The 22,848-nt window shown below is 38.6% G+C and overlaps 1 protein-coding gene across 1 annotated transcript; it reads left to right on the forward strand.

Annotated features, from left to right (window-relative positions):
• The first annotated feature begins 1,495 nt into the window (after positions 1–1,495).
• On the forward strand, positions 1,496–22,366 carry LOC147489254 (sec23/sec24 transport family protein). The gene is given in 15 exon segments (XM_086572610.1): positions 1,496–1,896; positions 1,986–2,051; positions 8,692–8,745; positions 8,844–9,016; positions 9,516–9,702; positions 10,431–10,576; positions 10,657–10,811; positions 11,719–11,800; positions 11,876–11,991; positions 12,607–12,702; positions 12,843–12,966; positions 20,604–20,881; positions 21,400–21,466; positions 21,468–21,615; positions 21,720–22,366. Coding segments are annotated over 15 exon segments (2,232 nt in total). The 5' UTR covers positions 1,496–1,568; the 3' UTR covers positions 21,932–22,366.
• Positions 22,367–22,848: the final 482 nt, after the last annotated feature.

The raw sequence follows: 22,848 nt of genomic DNA on the forward strand, positions 1-22,848 counted from the left end.
TATGTAAATTTAAGTTTTCATAACTCCAATGACTATGCAAATATAGTTTTATATATATATATATGGCTATGTAAAAATACATTTACATATAGTCGGGAAATTTTCAATCCCAAAAAGATAAAATGGGAAATAAGATAAAATGGGAAATAAAAACAGACTAGATTTTATCTCTTTTTTAGAAAACAGGAAGGTTATTTAACGAGACCTAAATAATAGGGAGGGTATGTGATATGGGTCGATGGGAAGGAGTTTATATTTAACCGAGTTAGAACCAAAGGGGCTGGCCTCATTTCTTGGTTATTAAAGCGAAGTATGGGTGTTACAAAAATCGTCGATGGCCTATTACTACATCTCGATCCTATGGTTGTAGCCTATGGAAATGCATCCTTAATGTGCTTTGGCAGTTTAGGAAAGGGATCAAATTTAGTGTAGGGAGTGGCCAAAATTGTCTCTTTTGGCAGGATACTGGATTGGGGATAGGCCATTGGAGGAGCAATTTCTAATTATTTTCCAGGCCTTATTTTGGAAAACAGGTTGTGTAAAGGAGTTTGTGAACTTCGAGAGTGGTCAAATGGAGTGGAACTTATCCTTAATTAAGAAGGTTTAGAACTGACTTGGAGGTCCAGCAATGTGCAGCTTTGACTTTGTTGTTAGAATCAGTTGTGTTGACGGATCATGAGGATAAGTGTGTGTGGAGCTATACAAAGAATGGTACTTTCTCTGTTACCTCTTTCTACAAAGTATTAGCCACCGAAGATCGCAATACTAACTCTCCCTCACCGACACCTTTCTCTACCAACTTGGTTTGGAAAATGCCTATTCTATTAAAAGTGCGATTCTTCTTTTGGGAAGCCATGCTTGGATCCATTTTGACTGTTGATAATCTTATCCATAGAGGTACTATGGCTCTCCCATTTGCCCCACGTGCAATACAATCAATGAGAGTATAACCCATTTGTTTTTGTTATGCTCCTATGAGCTAGAACTGTGGACTCTACTGCTGCAACCAATTGCGAGGGCGTTTCTCACACTTGCACGAGCTGATTCAATACAAGACTTGCTTGCAAATTGGCTGAGAAGAGGCGCAAACTATTTTGGGTCGAAGCTTTGGAGTTTACTTCCCTACCCAATTATTTGGGTGCTATGGAAGACAAGAAATGATTGTATCTTTAGGGTCAAGATACCAGCAGTAGGCAAATCAATGATCGAGGTGAAAAGCGTTTCTCTGATATAGATGTCTTCGGTGGCACACAGGCGCAATTATCATGTGAGAGACTTGGTGTTAATCTGGCACTCGGTTCATCAATAAAGATCACATATAAAAAAATAATAATAATAATAATAATTAAAGGCCAAGGGCCTAAACCCATAATAGGTAAACCTTACGTCCCTCGTACGCCGTCCCACCACTTCTCAACTCCAAAAGGCCCATATATTCAGTCCCAGCCCACTATACTAACGTCACCTTTCTAACATTTATTTCCAAAAATACCCTCATAAAAAACCCAAAATCTCATTTCTTCTTCTTCATCACAAAGAAAAACAAGGCTTGATCTTAAAAAAGAAAAATGGCGATAAGGGCAACAGTGAGCAGATTCCCAACAGACGTAGACGCACAAGAAGCAGGAGGAATACCATGGGGAATCACAGTAACACCCTTTTCACAAACAGATGAAATTGGGACACATCCTGTATATGGTCCAAATGGACACCTTCTTCCTCGATGTGAAAATTGTTGGGCTTATTTTAATTCTTACTGTGAATTAGAACAATGGGCTTGGTCTTGTTCTCTTTGTGGTACTTTGAATGGTCTCAATTCTGATTCTATTTCGAGGTATTCTGATCCTCAGAGATGTCCTGAAATGGTCTCTTCTTTTATCGATCTCGAGTTGCCCGGTAATTCAGAATTCTTTCTTGGGATTTTGTTGTAATTAATTTATTTTTTTGTTTATTGATTTATGTTTTTTTTGTATGTGTAATTGTAGTGGAAGGATCTGATGAGGAGGCAATGCAGGCTAGGCCCGTTTATGTTGCTGCCGTTGATTTGTCGTGTAAGTTTTTAATTGGTGTGAGAAATGTATTTGAATTTTCAGCATTCAGACTAATCCTTATATGATTTTTTGTTACTTGGGGGCACTTTAGGATTGACTTGGTTTTAGTTTGTACTTCGTAGTTTTTGAGATTTATACTTCCCTAAATTGTTTTGGTTGAATTACCATAGTGAGTCTCTTTCTGATCTCGGAATTAGCTCACTGTTGTACAACATGGAGCCGTGATCAATCATTGGGAATCAGCTACCTGCATGATGGAAGAGCTTTGCTTTTTAGTAACATATTCCTCTATTTTTCCCCGAGGCCACTTGACTCAAAGTTTTTCTTCCTCCAACCAACATTCCTCCGTGTTGATTGCGTAGGAATGGGTCCAGGATTTTCATTTTGTGTACATGAGTGTTGGAGAGGGGGATAATAATGATGAATATTAGGGCTTAATTTGTTTGTTTTTCTTCCTCCAACCAACACCACCTCCAATATATGCGTTACTCCTTCAGAACCTTACACCCCAACAAATCTGGACCAATGCATTCATTTCTGAAAATTGTTACGGTCCAATCTTGATCAGATTGAGAAGTCAAAAAGAGTATAAAACATGTTAAATTTCATGCACATGTGAAGTTAATAGTGTTACAACTAACTGAAGTTGCATTCTAATGTAATACTAAGTGTGTTAGCTCACAAACAATCAACTAATCGTTCTTTAACCAAGAAACGACGGAATAATTTTAATAAAATCACTGAATGCATCGTCACAATTATCCTCAGCCTTTAAATAGGCGTCCTAACCCTAAAATAAACAAGCGGTGAAGCCACCTAACCAATCCTACCAAAAATTAAATGAAACAAACGACTGTTCTCATAAAGCCCAAAGAAAAGCCCAGAGCGCGTGCACGCTTGTAAGAAGGGTAACACTGAGCGTCGCCGGCAGTACCTCATTTCATAGAAACCTCTAGCCCCGAACGCGTGCGCTTGTCAAAGGATAAACCGAAGCGCCGCGTCTTCACTACTATTAACAGCCTCTCAGACTTTCACGACACCATCATATTCATCAAGGTATTTCTCAGCAAGAATCTGCACTGCATTATTCCCCCTGGTTGGAAGGAATTCGTCTTCGAATTTAAATCATCCTCATCGTCAGACAGATCACCACAGAATGGGATGAGGTGTCGAACATTGAAGACATCCGAAGTCCGGATATGACTAGGCAAACGAAGGCGATAGGCATTAGAGTTAATTTTTCAATCACCTTCACAGGACCAATCTTGTGATGTTTTAATTTATTATAGTCACCAACGGAAAAACGGTCTTTAGGAAGGACAACCCAGACAAAATCACCCACCTCAAAATGAACATCACGATGATGGCGATCAACAGTAGCCTTGTACTTTACATTTGACTCCAATAACTTTTGACGAACAGTAGCATGAGTAGCCTGAAGGTGCTGAGCAATCTCAGAAGCAATAGAATGAATAGGTCGTAAAACCCGGAATAGCGCAGAAGATCAGCCGCCTTAGCGAGGATTAAACCCATAGAGAACCTGGAAGGGACTATACCCAGAACTCCGATTAACCGAACGGTTAAAGGCAAACTCGGTTTGGGCAAGATGAGAATCCTATTGCTTGATCTTAGTACCCACCAAAGAACGTAACAGATTACCCAAGGACCGGTTAACAACCTCTGTTTGGCCATCAGTATGTGGATGATAGGCCGTACTAAATCTCAACTCAGTGTGCATCATCTTCCTTAAACAACGCCAAAAATGACTAAGGAAACGAGTATCTAGGTCAGAAACAATAGATGCAGGCAAACCATGTAACCGGTAAATATCGTGAAAGAACAACTGTGCAACACTGACAGCATCGGTAGATTTCTTGCACGCAATGAAATGCGCCATCTTAGAGAACTGATCTACCACCACAAAAATAGAGTTGTGACCTTGTTGAGTACGAGGAAGACCAAGAACAAAGTCCATACTGATATCACACCATGGACAACTCGGAACAGGTAAAGGCATATATAACCCTGCATTAGTAGCATGGCCTTTTGAGACTTGGCAAATATGACAACGAGCAACAAACTTGTGAACATCTGTGCTAAGACCCGGCCAAAAATAAGACCCAGATACGAGCCGTAGTGTCTTGTCACACCCAAAGTGGCCCTCATTATGCAATTCAGTGAGGAGACGGAGACAAAAAGTTGCGGGCGGGGAACACAGACGCTGCACTTTAAACAAAACCCCTCCCGTAGAAAACTCGGATAAGCGGCCCTCCCTATATATGTCGGTCGGAACAAGTTTAAAAATAGGGATCACTAGTGTACATCTCAGGAAAAGAGTCAAACCCAAAAACCGTAGTACGCAAGGACACCAACAACAAAGAACGCCTACTAAGAGCATCCGCCACACGATTTTGAACCCCAGACTTGTGGCGCAAGATAATGGTAAAATCCTGCAAATAACTAGACCAGCACAGTTGTCGAGCACTGACCCGTTATCTTGGTTACCAATATGCTGAAGTGCTTCGTGGTCAGAATAAAGGAGAAATTCTGAATGAATCAAATAATGATGCCAATATTTAAAGGTTTGAACAACGGCATAAAATTCTAACTCATAAGCACTGTAGTTCTGTTTCGCACCGAAGAGTTTCTCACTAAAATAAGCGACAGGGTGAGTATGCTGACTAAGAACAGCCCCAATACCAACTTTAGAAGCATCGGTACACACTTCAAAGGGAGATGCAAAATCCGGCAGTTTAAGAATTGGTGCCGAAATAAGCTTAGTCTTGAGAAACTGAAAACTCTCTTCAGCTGCCTGAGTCCAAAGAAACTTACTACCACGCAAACAAATACCATATGATAGGTTGATAGATAGTACTAAAATGAGGAACAAAGCGGCGATAAAAAAAAGCAAACCCATGAAAACTACATGCTTCAGTTAATGCCGTCGGGCTAGGCCAGGAGCGAACTGCCTCGACCTTAGACATATCCACAGAGATACTTTCTGTTGAAACCACATAACCCAGAAACAGAACTGAGTAAGTACATAAAACGCACTTAGCAATAGCAGCAAAGAGTTGAGCTTGGCGTAAGAGAGACAACACCACCTGGAGATCCTGGAGACGCGGTATCCTTGCTGTAAATTAAGATGTCATCGAAGTAAACCACCACACACTTGCCCAAAAATGGCTTCAACACCTGATTCATGACTCGCATGAAAGTATTAGGTGCATTAGAGAGGCCGAATGACATGACCAACCACTCATACAGGCCCTCCTTTGTCTTAAAGGCGGTCTTCCACTCATCCCCAATACGGATGCGAATCTAATAATAACTGGACTTTAAGTCAAGCTTGGTAAAGGCTGCAGCACCATGTAACTGATCCAAAAGGTCATCCAACCTTGGAATAGGAAACCTGTACTTGGTAGTGATCGTATTAATAGCCCGACTGTCGACACACATACGCCAAGTACCATCTTTCTTGGGAACTAACAAAGCAGGAACCGCACATGGGCTTAAATTTTCTCGAATAAATCCTTTATCCAGCAAATCGGTAACTTGGCGTTGTAACTCCGCATGCTCTTTCGGATTCATCCGATAATGAGGACGATTAGGGATTTTAGAACCAGGAACCAAATCAATTTGGTGCTGTATATCCCTCATAGGAGGCAACCCAGCCGGTCACTCATCCGGAAAAAGGTCCGAGAACTCCTGTAACAACCCCTGTACACACGCTGGCACCGCAACCTTTGGCGTGTTAGGTTCACACATTAAAATAAACATGTGACTAACACCTATCCGTTCGGTCTCAAAACTGCGCAAAGCTAAACAAGAAGACTTTGGCTCAGCTGATGCTGTGGCCACAGACTCCTTAGTTGGTACCAACACAATTTTAACACCCTCAAACTGAAAACTATGAGTATTCTTCCAACCATCATGAGAAACCCACCGATCAAATTGCCAGGGGCGACCCAATAACAAGTGGCAAGCATCCATTGTAACAACATCACACCACACTTTATCAATATACTTAGAACCAATAGAAAAAGAAACCAAACAACGTTTAGACACTGTTATCTTTGTGCCTTTCTTCAGCCAAGAGAGAGAATAAGGCGCCGGATGTTTCTCAGTGGCTAAGTTAAGCTTACAAACAGCTTCAGAAGAGACAACATTCTCACAGCTACCTGAATCAATAACCAGCTTGCAGACCTTTCCAAGAATGGTACAAGTCAACTGGAAAATATGATTGCGGAGCCAACCATCACCCTCAGTCTCCTTAGGAGTAAAAGACAGGCGGCGCACCACCAGAAATTTACCCCGGTGGCCAGTGACTAGTTCTTCCGGAATGTCATCCGAGCCCTCATAAAAATGGGAGCCCCAAGAAACCCACCCACGGGATCCTCATCAATATCCTCATTTTCAGCAAACAAAATCTTACCAGGAGCAGGCGGTTTTGGACATTTGTTAGCATAGTGACCAATCTCACCACAACGAAAACACTTAACCGCATTAGTGCTATGACCAAGAGCTTCTGGACCTTGCGGCGTAGTGATAGGAACATTGGGAGTGCGGGGAACAGGACCACTAACCCTGCGGTTCTATTGTTTTTCCAGAATTAAGGCACGTTGATGAGCCTCAGAGACCGAAAAAACATCAAACAGGTTCAAGGCATCCTGCAGGTTAGAATGAAAACCCCCAATATAACGGGTCACCAACTGATCATCAGACTCTGTCAGTTCGACACGAGACAATAAACTGGTAAAAGTCCTTGGTATAGTCATCCACAGATTTGGCACCTTGACGCAAGTTCTGAAAGCGTTGATATAATTCACGCATATAATTGAATGGTAAAAAATCGGCACGGAGATATTTTTTAAGTTTTCCCCAATCCACGATTTTAGACTTACCTCGTCTGTGACGAGTCGCCTTCAACTGTTGCCACCAAGCCATAGCACGACCATGAAAACGAGTTGCCACAAGCGCCACATGTTTGTCGTCTGACACCTCTTTGAACTCCATAACTTCCTCCACAGTCCCGAGCCAATCAATCAGATCGTCCGGTTGTAAGCTACCATGAAACTCCGGCAGATCAATTTTCAAACCAGATTCCCAACGTCGGTTTTCTCTGGGGTGCAGAACACGCGGGAGATTGTCAATAGCACCCAAATCGGCAAAGGGGTTATTATCCTTTGCCTCCAGATTGTCCTCCACCAGCTGTGGTTCACAGTCCTGTGGTTGGTTGGGTTGCCGATTAAGGGCCTCGACCTGGCGAGTTAGCGTTGCTACCTGCTTTGAAAGTTCGGCCATGTGATCACGAGCATACACATCGTCCAGATAAGCTTCTTCTCTGAGGTCTACCACGTCCTCTTCCTGCTAGACGAGGCATAATGAGATCATAGTTGAATCTGATACCAACTAATGTAATACTAAGTGCGTTAGCTCACAAACAATTAACTAATCGTTCTTTAACCAAGAAACGACGGAATAATTTTAATAAAATCACTGAATGCATCGTCACAATTATCCTCAGCCTTTAAATAGGCGTCCTAACCATAAAATAAACAAGCAGTGAAGCCACCTAACCAATCCTACCAAAAATTAAATGAAACAAACGACTGTTCTCATAAAGCCCAAAGAAAAGCCCAGAGCGCGTGCGCGCTTGTAAGAAGGGTAACACTGAGTGCGTGCGCCCTCGTACTACTGTAACAGCCTCTAGCCCGGAGCGCGTGCGCGCTTCTCAAAAGGGTAACACTGAGCGCGTGCGCCCTTGTACTACTATTAACAGCCTCTCAGACTTTCACAACACCATCATATTCATTAAGGTATTTCTCAGCAAGAATCTGCACTGCATCACATTCACTTCAGTAAAAGTTGTGTAATACATAACAAGTGAAAAAGTATGTAACAAGGTAAAAAGTGATTTTGTTTGTTGGCCTTATATCAACAGATGGAACAAATTTGTATCCGGTAGAAGGATTTTGTCCACCCACTTTTTTGTAGTGTAATCTTGGCACAGTTTTTGAAAAATTTCAAATTTAAGGCTTTCAAACTTCAAAGTGGTAAAACCAAAAGGCCAACGTCCATGCTTGGCACTAAACTTCTTTCATATTACACCCATAATGTCCTCACGTAGGTCCACCCCTTGATGACATGCACTGCTTTGGGTATGACTTTGTTGTTGTTTTCGGTTTTAAGGGTTTGCATACTGACAAAACCTTTTAGCTAGTATTCTAAGTTCTCTTTGTTCTGTTAGTTTCTTCGTTAGAATGAACAATTTATCTCAGCTCTACCTTCTTCCATCTCCCAGATAAATTTTTTGATTGAATCAAATGGTGCAGCGGGGTGCAGCCTACTGCATGATATGACTCACTTCTCAAATATAATGTTTTTAGACATGGAGAGTTAATAGTCCTTATATCATTTACTGCATTTGCGCTGGAGATGCTTCAAATCTTTTGGAAATAGATGTCTGGGGTGATGGTTGTGAGCCCTTTCCTTACACATGTAGTTACTGTCACTTAGACCAATGAAAGATCAGGAAATTTTGTCCTTTTCACATGAGCATACCTATCCACTGATATTTTGCTCACATCAGTGGGTAAGAAAACTTGGAATGTCTAACTTTAATCTAATTTCTCTGCAGCTTCTGAAGAGTTCTTGGAACTCACCAAAAGTGCCTTGTTAGCAGCTTTGGAAGGTACTTGATGGCTTCCTTTGTATGATATTAGATTATACTATGTCTGCTATATTGTTCGAACAATAAACCTTTTGTGTGGTGTGCTTCAAACATTACAGCTCTGGCACCAGGATCATTATTCGGTCTTGCCATATTCAGCCATAAGCTAGGAATCTATGATGTGCAAGGGCCTATACCAGTCGTAAAAAATGTTTTTATCCCCTCAGAGTCAGATGGCACGCTACCGATTGAGCTCGAAGATGTCATGCCATTGTTATCTTTTTTGGCTCCTGTATGTAGTTCTATGTTTTGATCACCTGTATTTTGTTTATAGTTAGCAATTTACTATATCGGAGGCAGAAGATCCTGATTCAATCAATTCATTCTGTCTTCATCAACTCCAAGTTGTTTTTAAGGAGTTCTGGTCATGTTTTATAGACAAAATCCAATGACTGAAGATTTCAAATATTATCTTACTCTATGTATCCTTAACTTAAAGAGTTCAATGCCTTACTAAAAAGCTGAGAAGCTTCAACTAAAATGTCTTGGAGTTGAGGGGTATATTTGAGGATGTTTCCGACCTATATTATCCTAATTGGATTTCAAAAGATAAAGTAACACTTCCAAAAAAGTGGCAACATCTGGATGTTGGTTTTTAAATTGTGGCTACATGTCTTTATTGGAGTATTATGGCAGGGTTATAGATGAAAAAGTAGTTGGAAAATCATTTGTTTATTTATATATTTTCATAAATCGTGTACAATTTATGAAGCACAATGATATCAAAACAGGTTGATACATGTAAGGACCGCATTGCAGTAGCACTTGAAACTTTAAGGCCAACAACTTCCTGGGAGAGGGCAACAACTTCAGGACAGGGACTTGATGGTGTTCTGCTAGGTGGTCGAGGATTTGGATTAGCAATGGAAGGACTTATCAACTATCTCGGATCAGAATATGGGAATACATTTGCCTTAGGTATGGTCATGCCCAAAATTTCTTGTCATATTTGTTTGCTTTTGTCTTGTATGAATATGCTACACTAGTATGACTTTCTGGATCACCATAGCTTTGCCCTCAAAGATGCGTCTATTATGTTCCAACCAAAATACCCCACATAATCGCAAACGGTAGTGTGTTCCATATCCTCTGCCCTCTAGATGAAAATGGCCCTGTGTGCCACTGAAAATGGATTCAAGTAATCCATGGAAAACCATATTAATGGGTAGTGTGTTTGTGTGTGTTTCAGTGTAGTGTATAACACCAGAACGGATCTATGAGACTGATTGTTTATTTTATTTACTTGAAATTGCTAAACCCACAAAAAGATACACCACTGTATAAATTTTGAGTGTAATAGTTTAAAAGTTACCGCACCTTGAAATTAAGAGCGTAAGAATGTACAACAGTTTCTCTCTGCTATGTGTATGAATGTAAAAGTACAACTTTCTCTATACCCTGTGTATGAAAATGCCGAGATAGCTGAATGTGTTAGACTAAAGTCCCTTGGCTGTTAAATTTGAATCTGAATGTGCAACACTATTAGTTCGCTCTTATGGGACTCAGTAAGTCAGTGCAAAGTAAGTTTGTTTAGGGTTCAGGGTTGACATAAACAGACTATCTGCTGAAAGAAGTACTTTCATGTTCCTTTTATTTAGTATGTATTCAGGAAAAATGATACTAGTTATCTGACCTAACAAGAGCAGCCAGGATCTTTGCCTTTTTGTCTGGTCCTCCTGATTTTGGAGCTGGGCAGCTAGATACGAGAAGGTATGGTGAACAATATGCTAGCAAGGGGGAGGATGCAGATCGGGCTTTGCTTCCTGAGCAGACACCTTTCTACAAAGATTTGGTAATTTGGTCTAGAGAAACTGACTCTATTGTTTGCACAAACACATTTTAGAAGTTTAAACAATACTTAACTTTTTGCAGGCTACTGTGGCTGTCCAAGCAGGTGTTTGTGTGGATATATTTGCTGTCACAAATGAATACACCGACTTGGCATCTCTCAAGTTTCTTAGCATTGAGAGTGGAGGGTCATTGTTTTTGTATGCAAGTACTGATGATTCAACACTTCCTCAGGACATGTAAGTTTTTAACAATGCTTGGTCCGACAAACTTCAGTGGTGCTTTTCCTGTGTAGGTTTTTATAAATAAGTCAAATTGAAATGAATAAGGTCATGGATGGGGATTGGGAGCTTGGGGTTTTTTTTCCCTGCTAGATAAGTACCTATTCTATTAATAAAGGAAAATGCAAAAAGTACAATGAAAAAAGAAAAGAGAAAATGTAGGTAGCAGAAACTATGACAAGTGATAGATTTTTAACTAGTTCCATGTTGCTGAATCTAAAGTTGTTCAAGTATGGGTTGTTCATTTTATAGAGAAGTGAAGACCTACCAACAAAATGTCCACAAATATTACGATCTAGTGTAACTCCATGATTGGCAAGAAAGTCCATAGCAAATTCACCTCTCTCCATGTTGATGAAAATGGTCATATGGTTGAGAGAATGTAGGGCTTGAAACCATCCACTCTGCAATTTCAATGGATGTCGTTGCTTCAAAAGCATGTACTTCAGCTGTGGAGTCAGATTCAATCCTAAGTTTGACCCATCTCTCTGCAACTGCTCTCTCAACACCTTCAACAATGGCACGGCAATCGGCCATGAAGCTTGTTGCTAGCTGAATTCCTTTACTGACAGCACCAAAATATTAGCAGCACTGTCTCTAAAAGTAGTCCCAATTCCTGCAGAGTCGGGAATTTCTCTTACTGAGCCATCTATGTTCATTTTAATGAAATGTAAAGAGGGAAACAGATCCATGGCCTTTTTATTTTCTTCCTAATTTTTACTCTTTCTTGCGAGTTATTACAAGGTTATTTATGTTCTCCGCAGTATGTTTTGTATAGTTAGTGTAATTCAATCACTTTTGTCAGTGCGTTGCCCTTTGGTATTCATCCTATTCAGATGAAATGATTTTGAACATTCTTATGCAGGTATCGGATGTTGAGTCGTCCTTATGCATTCAGTTGTATACTTCGGTTGAGGACGTCTTCTGAGTTCAAATCTGGTCATTCTGTAAGTGACCACCTACATGTGCTCTTTAATAATCATATTATGCTATTATGACTTCTTTTATCTGTTATTTTGCAGTATGGTCATTTCTTTCCAGATCCTCAGTATGAAAATGTTCAGCACATTATTTGTTGCGATTCTTATGCTACATATGCTTATGACTTTGATTTTGCCAATAATGTTGGATTTTCAAGGTATTGAATCATTCACTTGAAGTATCCGAGCATAATTTCATAATGCTCTTTTACATACTTATGCAATTTTATGTCATGAGATTTTCATATACAGTTTTTACTTGAATAAGTATCAAGGTCACCGTTAAAAAGTGTAGATATACTCTGTTTTGGTCAATCTCTACAAGTAAGCATCAAGGTTTAATAATTGTAGAGTTGCATGAACTCAATTCTTTACATGGATTCATTTTACGCTGGAGCATGGGAACTTATTGGAACTGTAGGCATGCTACTCTCTTTCCGTCTCATCATTACAAGTTCCATAATTTATTATTCAATAGCAGAACTTGGTTATGATAAAAGAGGATTCCATTTCTTCACTAAAATACAATCGCCTGCAAGAGTAAACAATATTTTATGTATTTCTGACCCAGTGGATTAAATTTTATTCCTTACTTTAACCCGCATGAAACATGTGGGTCCTTGAAACTGATTTCTTCAGTCAAATTTGTTGTATTTCTCCCATGCCAATATATTGCTTCTATTATCAAGGCAGTTACTCAAGTTTCCTCATGAAAAGTAGGTGTGGCCGTTTGGATTAGTTAATGAAATATATTCGACTGTGCTGTTTTGCAGACATTCGGACCCTCCTGTTATACAATTTGCATTTCAATATTCTATTGTTGTGCCACCTGATGAAAGTTCAAAACTAACACCGAGTTCCGGAAGTAGGTATGCTTACCCATAGTAGTGACAAGTGAAAATAAAATATGTTTTTTTTTAAACTTTTATTCGAGGTATATAGTCACTTTATTATGTGAAAGCCTATAATGATTTAAATTAATATGATTGGTTTTGTTGATATTATGTAGACTCAGGCACTCCCTCAAACGGCGATTAAGAATAAGGACTGTGCAGTATGGAGCTGCCAAAAGTACTAATGAACTGTATGACAGTGTAGATCCAGAAGTTGTTCTGTCAATACTTGTTCACAAGGTAATTATATTTCATCGACTTGTGCTTTTCTGGGTAAAAACAGTGTTTCTCTTATTTTTGATCGGTAAATTTCACTTGTATTCATAGAAAGATAATAATGTTACAATGTTCAAAATCTAAGTAGCAAGGAGCTCTTGACCACACTCAAAGTCCCCAAGACCCCAATTAGGCAATTACAAAGCTCGCTCATTTGACTAGTCATCCCAATTACACATGAAATCAACAAATGTTACACCTATAAACAACGAAGTAGCACGTCTCCAATCAAATCAAATAGGAGTTATTTGATTTCCCTTACCAACTTAGGCAACTCCCTTTCCTTTTGTTAAAAAATGCCCGTGTTCCTTTCTTTCATAGTGTCCATACAATGACATTCGGTAGATGATCTGCTAACCATTTGGCTTTGCTAGAGAGTGGACCCATGGTAAAAACAGTGTTTCTGATGGAATAATGTTGCAATGTATACATAGAATTAGCTTTCACTACTTCTTCAAGGTAATTCCATTTTGCTTCTTGTTGTTTTTCATGGTGTGAAAATGTTTTCATTGTTGGAATAGTGCAGGAATGTGTGAGAATGTGAGATAAGAAAATATAATGTTAAGTAATACACGCAATAGTTGTATAATGAAGTCCTTAGGAGAAGGAATATTTATTGAGTTAGGAATATTTTTCAAATGACTTCACTAAAAAGTCTTTGAACCTACTTGTGCCACGACTAGCTGGGCTGTTAGTTTTTTTGTCAGAAAGAAAGAGAGCAAATAGGAAGAAAAGAAAAGGAGAAGATGGGAATTAAAATGTCGTTTTATCATGTTTTTTTTGCACAAACTTTCCTTTCCATTAACCAAGAGCAAAAAGTTCGTACAGACATGATGGACATCATAGAACCCAAGTTTCACCGCCAGTAGGAACTTGGTCATTACATACTATCGACAGATTAGGCGTAAAATCTTTGCCATAAGATGGGCATGTTTGATCAGCTCTCTAGGACAAAAAGACAATTTTACGTAAAGAAACTAGTTTTGAGATGATGTATCTCTTGCAAAATTCAATGAAGACCAAGAAACATCCTGGCGATACTCCATTCAACTCTTGGACGATGCTCTTATTATCGGAACAGACGACCACTTTGCTAACACTTAGCTGACGGGCTTGTTCCAATCCGGTTTTATCGCTTGCAGCTCGCCTCTTCGGCTGATCCGCCGCGACGGGCTTGCTTCTGCATAGCAAATATCGAATTCCATCTATTCATTGTATAGCCTACACCCGGCTTGCAAAGAGATGGGGTCAAAACTGCCATCACAAGCAAGCATAAAAATTTAAACAACTCGAATCAAATACTTCAAAACTATAGGAGGAGTGTTTGGAATAATACTCCTAAGTGCTTGCTTACATCCGAAAGTATGAGAAATGGCCTTATAATGAGGATCAAAACCATAGAATTTCTATCTAACCAAATCATGTATCACGATAGATGCTAGAATAGATAAATTATGAATAATGCTATCTTTTGAGTGACCATTGGAGATAACTTTTCTAACCACATCGAGACGAGAAAAGTTGGGAGGCCAAATTTGGAAACGCATGGCAAGGGGGAAGCTTAACCAAATCTTATCAAGACTAGGCTAACTAAAAATAGCATGCTCTAAACTCTCACACAACCGACCGACAACGAGGGCGGATGGAAAACGTAACATACATGCTTTTCAAATAACAACTTCCTAGTAGGCAAAATACCATTAAGCAGCTTCCACATGAAGAGCTTAATACGATGAGGAGTTTTAGTGTTCCAAACATGACTCCACATAGTTTTAATGATACCATAGACTGGTAAGGCTACAATTTCGAGATTGACTCGAAACCAACCGTAAATAGATTTGAATGGTGAATACCCCATTTTTTCTAACGGCCAAAAATTTTTTACGATTTCTAAATCCAAAGGAAATAACTTGGTTTGTAAAATCTCATCCACAATAGCTTTAGTGAAAATCGTGATCTAACAAACTAGTATTCCAAGAATGAGAAACATTATCAATCACTTTTAAAAACATATAGAGGTCGAGGGTTGGGTTGAGGTCCAAAAGGCTTCTTAAAATGAAGAGAAGGGATCCAGGTTATCATCCAAAATGCTAATATTATTACCATCGGTTATTCTCCAACAATGAAGGTGAGAGATATCATTTCTTACCTTGATAATGTTCTTCCACCACTTAGAAGCGAGAACTACTCTTTTTCGCATGCAAGAAATGAACATGACGATAATATTTAGCCTTAATAAGCTTGACCCGGAACAACTCAAAGCTCTGTCAAGAGCTTCCAACATAACTTAGCTATAAGAGCTTTATTTTGAAACCGGGAATGCTTGAATCCGACACCACCCAAGCTTTTCTTACGACAACAACCAATTTAACGGATGTAGCTTATGACTACCACCATGTTCATTATGCCCCCACCAGAAATTAGCATTTATCATGTCTAAAGAATGGCAAAAAGCCTTAGAAAACAAAGTGGTTTGCATAGAATAAATAGGAGAGCAGATACTACACTTTTAATGAGAGTACTCACGCCCATAGACAAAACTTGTTATTCCGGTTGTTGATAACGAGAGAGCACATTTTTCATAATGCGAGAGGTACTAATATGATTAGGTTTCACGGGTTAAAGTCTATACCTAAATAAGAATTACTAGTATTAGCTAAAGGTATTTTGAAAATCTTAGAGATAATTTTTTATGCTTATGATGCAAGTTATGACTAAAAATCAATGAAGATTTACTAAAATTGGATGATTGACCGGACATATAGCACAATATTGGGTTAAACTATTTAAAAATTGATGTGCTTACGCAATATTAGCACGCATGAAAATAAAACAATGAAAATAATAAGGTGAAACTGATCGAGTGAAATATGAATACCATGAATATGCTTGAAGTTAACAAAGAGGAAATCTTCCTAGATAAAAACTTCGTAACATAAAATGAAGATGAAAGGGGATAAAGGATCCCCTTGTCTAAGACCTCTAGACTTGATAGAATTTACCAAAAGAGGAACCATTAAGGTTGATGGAGAAGGAAGTAGAGGTTAAACAAGTTGTAATCCAACTAATCCATTTTCGACAAAACCCATATTGCTCCAAAGATCTTCAAAATGAAAGGCCACTCAAGTTGATCAAACGCTTTATGCATATCTAATTTTAGGGCCATACAACCATGAATACCTTTTTTCTTTTTTAGCTTGTGAAGAATCTCATGCGGGATGATAGTATTATTCGAATTTGCCTCTGCTTAACAAAAGCGGTCGCATAGGAGAAATTAGCTTTCCTAGAAAGGGCTTAAGCTGTTAGCTAGAATTTTAGAGATGATTCTATAAACAATATTACATAGACTAATAGGTCGATAGGAACTGACTTTATTAGGATGAGGTATCTTAGGGATGAGAGTAATATTTGTGTGGTTAAAAGATTGTAACAAATTATTATTAGTGAAAAAATCATGTATAACATGTAGTAAATCATTTTAAAGATCCCAGTTATCTTGATAGAATAATGGAGTAAATCCATCGGGGGCGGGGAGCCTTACACGGGTCCATAGCAAAGAGAGCATCATGTATCTCGGATAATGAGATAGAGATTGCGTTAGCAAGTCATTATCTTGATCTGTAATCATACTTTCTATATAGGGAATATGGTCGGGGATGGATGGAGTAGAGGAGGCAAAAAGCTTTTTATAATATTCAACAATATGAACACCAATATCTTGCCTGTTATTCAACCAAATATCGTTTTCATTTTTTAACAAAAGGATTTTATTTTGATTTCTCCTACCATTGGCTATATTATGAAAAAATTTTGTGTTATTATCACCCAAAGAGAGCTTTAAAAACCTGGATTTCTCTCGCCAGTAGGTTTCCTGTTTAAGGTTAATCGCACTGATCTTGTGTTTGATCTCATTTTCTAGAGCAATTGTATTATATGAAGGATTAGATAACTGAATTTGACTTAAAGTTTGTAAAAGATGTTGTATTTCGAAATGACTTTTGTTGAAGTGAAATTTATTCCATTTTAGCAGCCCACTCTTAACATAATTCAGGTTAGTAAGGAAAGTAGAGGCGAAAGTTATAGGAGACCAATTTTGTTGAACAATTTCTTTGTAGGAAGGATCCCGTGTCCGGCACTTTGAAAATAAAAAGGTTTCCGTGTTTTTAGTTGGCTTTGGATATGAGTCAAAAAGGATCATACTATGATCGAGTGAATGATTGGAAAGGTGAAAAGAGTAGCATTTGGAAAAGATTGAAAAGCAAGTTCATTTAAAAAGGCTTTATCCAGCCGCCCTTTTATTAAACTGAGGAGGTTTTGATTGTTAGACCAAGTGTGAGTGACTCCAGAAAAACCAATGTCCTGGATGTTGGCATCATACACTAAGTTTGCAAACTCATCGGAAGATTTTGAATGGTGATAAGGTTTGCCAAATTTTTCCCATGGCTGTAAAAGTTCATTAAAGTCCCCTATCAAAAGCCAAGCATCCGTCATGAAACATTGTTGATGTCGAAGATTTTGCCAGAAAACAAATCTTTCTTTTGGTTTTGGTGGAGCATAGATGAAAGAGACAAAAAAAATTGAAGGATTTTGAGGAAAAGATATTTCTGCATGTATAATGTTTTGGGAGGCAAAAATAATTTTCAAAATAATGTTAGTGTTCCACATAAGCCAAATGCCTCCACTGAGGCCTACTGCAGGAAGAATAAACTTATGAGGAAAAGGTAATGCATGAATACGGGTCTTACTATCGGTTTCATTTGCTTTAGTTTCCATTATATAACATATATCAAATTTATGAAGTTGGAATTGCTGCTGTATATACTGAACTGTAGAGCTCTTTTTACTGCCTCTACAATTCCAAGATGCTATCTTTAAGTGAGAGAAGGAGGTGGCCATTGAGTGTAGTTAGCGGAGTCCGAAAAAAAGAGATTCACAGATAGGTATGCGTGATAATCAGAAAAAGTTGAGCTAACAGATAAGTGAGTATTGGGTGTACTAGTTACCTGGTGATTGGTGGGGAGTTGCAGTTCAAGATTGCTCGGAGTAGCCAGTTCTTTGCATGCATCATCAGCATTGCCATAAGAAGGTTCATCAACATCACTCTCACTGGAATCACTGGCCAAAACAGACCATGGGAAATCCCTAACCACTTTTGAACGAACTGCATCTTCAGGAGTGAGAAATAGTCTCCTCTTTTTGAGCGGAGGAGAGTACTTAAGAACAGTTTTGTAATCTTTGCCATCACGTGGGTGTTTGCGAGAAGTAAGAAAACGGGTGGGTGGAGTGGAAGCAGAAGTTAGAGAGCTAATGGAGGTAGTAGTGGAACTAGTGGAAGCTGAAGACATAGTCCTGTGTCTTCTTTTAAAGAATTTTAAGGGCTTAGAATGGGGAACATCAAAGGGTTGGACTTGGGAACTGGAGGAGGCTTCGTTTTATCATGTGTTGGCTAAAGAGTATGTTTTGCACAACCTAGAAGACACATAAGGACATAAGGTTCCTTACAACAAGATTTGGGTGGACCCAATTCCATTTAAAGTGACTTTCTTTTGTTGGCTTGCTTTCTTGGGGAGAATCAAAATCATTGACGACTTGAGTAAAAGAGGTATGAAAATCTACAATGTTTGCCCACTTTGTGAAGTGAGTGAGAAGTGTGGATCATCTCCTTCTTACTACTTGTGCCTTTTCGAAGGATATTTGAGACATTTTATTCACTTCATTCCTTTCTTCATGACCAAGGTAGGTTTAGGGAGAAAGTCTTCATAATTTGAGATAAGGGCTTCCATCTTTGGTTTTCTGATTTGAGGACTTTGACCGGTTGACTTTGACTTTTTCAGCACTGTTCCATAGTAGCTACTGGTCTTCAAATAAGTGTGATTAATGCTCCTTTTGGTGCTAAGACGCAGTTTTTATGATAAATGGTCTGAAATACTCCTTAACTAGAAAAAGACAATAAAAACTATGAGTTATCTTTTCGTTAAGCATAAGAGGGATTGTAATGCAGCAATATAAGGTTAATAAAATGTTCATTTGGGAGCTGATCACTACCCCCAAATAGCATCTTGCTTGTCCTCAAGCAAGGATGAGAGAAGAAAACAAAGACCTTGGAGGGCGCCTTCTAGCATCGCTAAGTAGTGAACTCATTTTACCTCTGCTTTCTAACAAAGCACCGTGGATTGCAGAACACCTCCCTAGAGCTATTGTTTGGAACTTGTGGAAGGAGAGGAACACAAAGATATTTGAGCAACTAGAAAAAGACACTCACAAGTTAGTGGAAGGGATCAAAGAGGAGTTACACGATTGGGTATGTGCTAACCCATGCTTTAGAGAGGTGATCTACCAAAACTTTATTTGTAATGGAGAGACCCTTGTACTATAAAATGGTTTGTCACCGGGTAGAGGGGATCTTCTTGGGCATGGAGTAGCTCCTTGCTACTGTAACACTATAACTTTATGATATTAATGAATTAAATTTTACCGATAAAAAAAAGAATAAGGAAGAACTCGTCCTTTTCTTCTTCTTCCTCACTTTCTTCTCTAACCAGTTGTTTTTTGCGAATTCCATTTGCTATCAAGTTTTGATTTGGGGTATGAATTCCCATCAAAAAATTTCGAAACACTTTTGCATATTGTTTATTGCTCTTCAATACTACAAACAAGTGACTCAAACATTAAAGCCTTTTTGTGCTTACCAACAAATGTGTAGTATTAATGATGGATGATGGTCTTCCTTTCACATCTAGCAGAACTTCTTACAGGTTGATGGGTCTGATTATAGTTGTAGATTTAAACTGTAGTTGATGGAATCTGATCGTTTTGGTAGCTAGACAATACAAAAAGAGGTGTAGCAAAATCTGTTAGTTAATAAATGGTTCTGTTTGAGTTGCCAAAATCCATTACTTAGAGAAGAGAAACTGTTTCGAAGGGGTTGCCTAATCTTAATCTACATTTGTTGATAAAAATTTGCAAAATTTGTTGATTGGGGTTAAAAGAATGAGAAAAAGAAAGGAGTCTGTTAGTGTGTGGTTTCTATTTTAATTTGCATTTTTTCTTAGTTTTTGAACTAAGTTACATTGAACATGGATAGGTGTGTCCGTATCCAACACGGATACGAAGTGTCAGACACAACGAAATATAAAAAATTGAGGTATATCACACACAATGTGTCTGATCTGTGTCTAACATGGATTATTTTTGAAATATGGCATGCCCGTGTTACATAGTTTTTGAAGAAGAGCTTACATGCTGGACACAATCATAAATTCATAACTACATGTGTGAAGATATATAAACGAAGCCATTTCAAAGAAAAAAAATTGGAATGTTAAAAAGTCTCCAAGAATATTTCAGTCCACAAAACAATGTTAGTATGTTACCTACGTTATTGCATCTTATTCTTCAAGCAGTATTCGTCTCACTTTTTCCTTGCTGCACTGATATTAGAGCAACTTTACTTATCATGAGCATGGCCAGCTATCATCTCAGTGGATCATTTTAGACAGTAAAGGATTTGTTACATTTTCTTTTGGCTAATAAAATGCATAAAAGGATCTGTCACATTAAGTATGTTTTTACTCAGCTTTTCTTGACTTTTATCTTTTTAGGTTATATTAGCCTCGTTGGAGCAAGGTGTGCGGGAAGGCAGGATGTTACTTCAAGATTGGCTTGTAATACTCACAGCTCAGTATAATGATGCTTGTAAGCTTTTACAGCGAGGGAGTGGAAATTCAATAGTTACCCAGGTTGACGTGGATTTCTTACAGTGCCCGCAGTTACAGCATTTACCTCGGCTTGTGTTTGCTTTACTTAGAAATCCTCTTCTCCGTTTTCATGAAGAAGGTGTTCACCCCGACTACCGTATATACCTACAATGTCTTTTCAGGTAATTGATATCCTCCTCTGTGACCTGTTGCAAAAAACATTTAATTGGCTTATGGGTCCATGCCCCTTAGTTATCTCATTTTTTTCTTAAAGTTGAACTTTGAGAGCTCTAAAACTTCAAGGAGCGTTTAAATGAGTCCTGACCACCATAATCTGGAAGTCCTTGGACAAAACTTGGTCTAATTAAATAAGTGATCATCTAATTGACTTTCACTCTAGTGTTTGCCATGTTTTATTTGGTCCTGAAAGTGTCTACATGCTTGTGATCCTTCGACAAAACTTGGCCTAATTTAGTAAGTGACGATCTAATTGACTTTCACTCTAGTGTTTGCCATGTTTTATCCGATCTTGAAAAATTCTGCATGCTTGTAATGGAATTTTAAGGTTCAAACCCACTTTTCAAACATTATTCAGAAATATATTGATAATTTATTATTATTATTATTAGTGTCTTAACGATAATTAGTAGATATTGCTGTGTTGATTCACATTGATAGATAGTGGAAATTTCAAATGCAGTGCACTAGATCCCAGCTCTCTTCACCGTGCTGTATATCCTCTGCTGACATCATATGCTACACCAGACAAACCAAGCATATCCACGCCACTCATTGAGCCGTGCTGCACTGATAACTAGTGAAAGTCCAATATTTTTTCTTGATGCATTTACAACTCTAATTGTGTACTATGCTTCAACGGCAGACCCTGCACTTCCCTTTCCTCCTCCCCATGACTGTAAGTAACATTTCCCCCTCATCTTATAGTTCTTTAAAGTTTAAACTAACAGGGATTTAGAAACCAAATCTATTCTGGTTTGTTGCTAAAAGGGTTTCTTTTAGGCTTATTGCGAACTACAATCAACAAAGTGAAACAAGATAGAAGCATCACACCTAAGCTGATTTTCATCTGGGGAGGGCATGAAGATGCATCGGCATTTGAGAATTATCTCATTGAAGAACAAGATGTTGATGGAAGTGGTCTCACCAGTGTCATGGGGTACGTATCTTTCCTTGACGAAATCAAGCGCAATGTATTGGAATACGTGAAGTAAAGAGCAAGACCAGATTTGACACACATAACGTTACTAGCCTTTTGCATCCCAGAAGTTAATGATTGCTATTTGAGTATCTCAAAATTGCTCAAAATCAGTACGCAATTTCTAGCATTTAGTTCCTTCTGATCTTCCAACCCATTGAAAAGAAATTTTTTCACATATATCAGAGAGTATAGAATGTTTGTATCGGCAACTGTAGTTGAAAACCTCAAGATTTAGAGTGGGATCCGGAGAAGCGAATTACATTACCCTTTATTGGGTCAATAAGTATGGAAGGGAATATCTTAGATTGCAAGTCGTCTTTAGTTATACTTTTTGTTAGATACTTTTAATACTGCCAGGCAGTTTAATCTAAGGCTTATGTAAAGCGCAAGACCAGGTCATCTGTAACAAGATTCTAGAGCTCAGTGAATGACCACTTAACTGTTTTGAGATTGTGTCCGGCAACGTTTCAGGGGGAGACTTTGCGTGAGAATAGTACTCATGGTTCGTAAGCAGGAATATGTGTCTAATACTAACCTAAATAACTAAGGGCCAAGTGCAAAGGTTTTGTCATCTCAGGGGTATCACGATGCTACCCCAAAAGAGGGGTAGCTCCCCGCTAGCATTTCTCAATAACTAATAACTATAAATTCCAAACATAAAGAAAACGTCACCAGTCCCTGCTGAAAGATTTCTACCAACGGATTTCACATTTACTATGGTGGAGTGGTGGACAGCCTGCCATTGCATACACTATCAGTGCAGTGCCTACTGAGTGTTTTTTTCCGCTACATTATCAGTGCAGTGCCTACTGAGTTGAGAATGGAGATTTGGCTCAAATTATCTCCATCAACCAGCTTTAGAACACAAATATCTCATCTTCTCAACAAAGAGCAAGCAGTACTGGCGTCTTCCAAACATACAACCGAGTG

This window comes from Coptis chinensis, chromosome 7, assembly GCF_015680905.1.
Source record: "Coptis chinensis isolate HL-2020 chromosome 7, ASM1568090v1, whole genome shotgun sequence".
NCBI classification, from domain to species: domain Eukaryota; kingdom Viridiplantae; phylum Streptophyta; class Magnoliopsida; order Ranunculales; family Ranunculaceae; genus Coptis; species Coptis chinensis.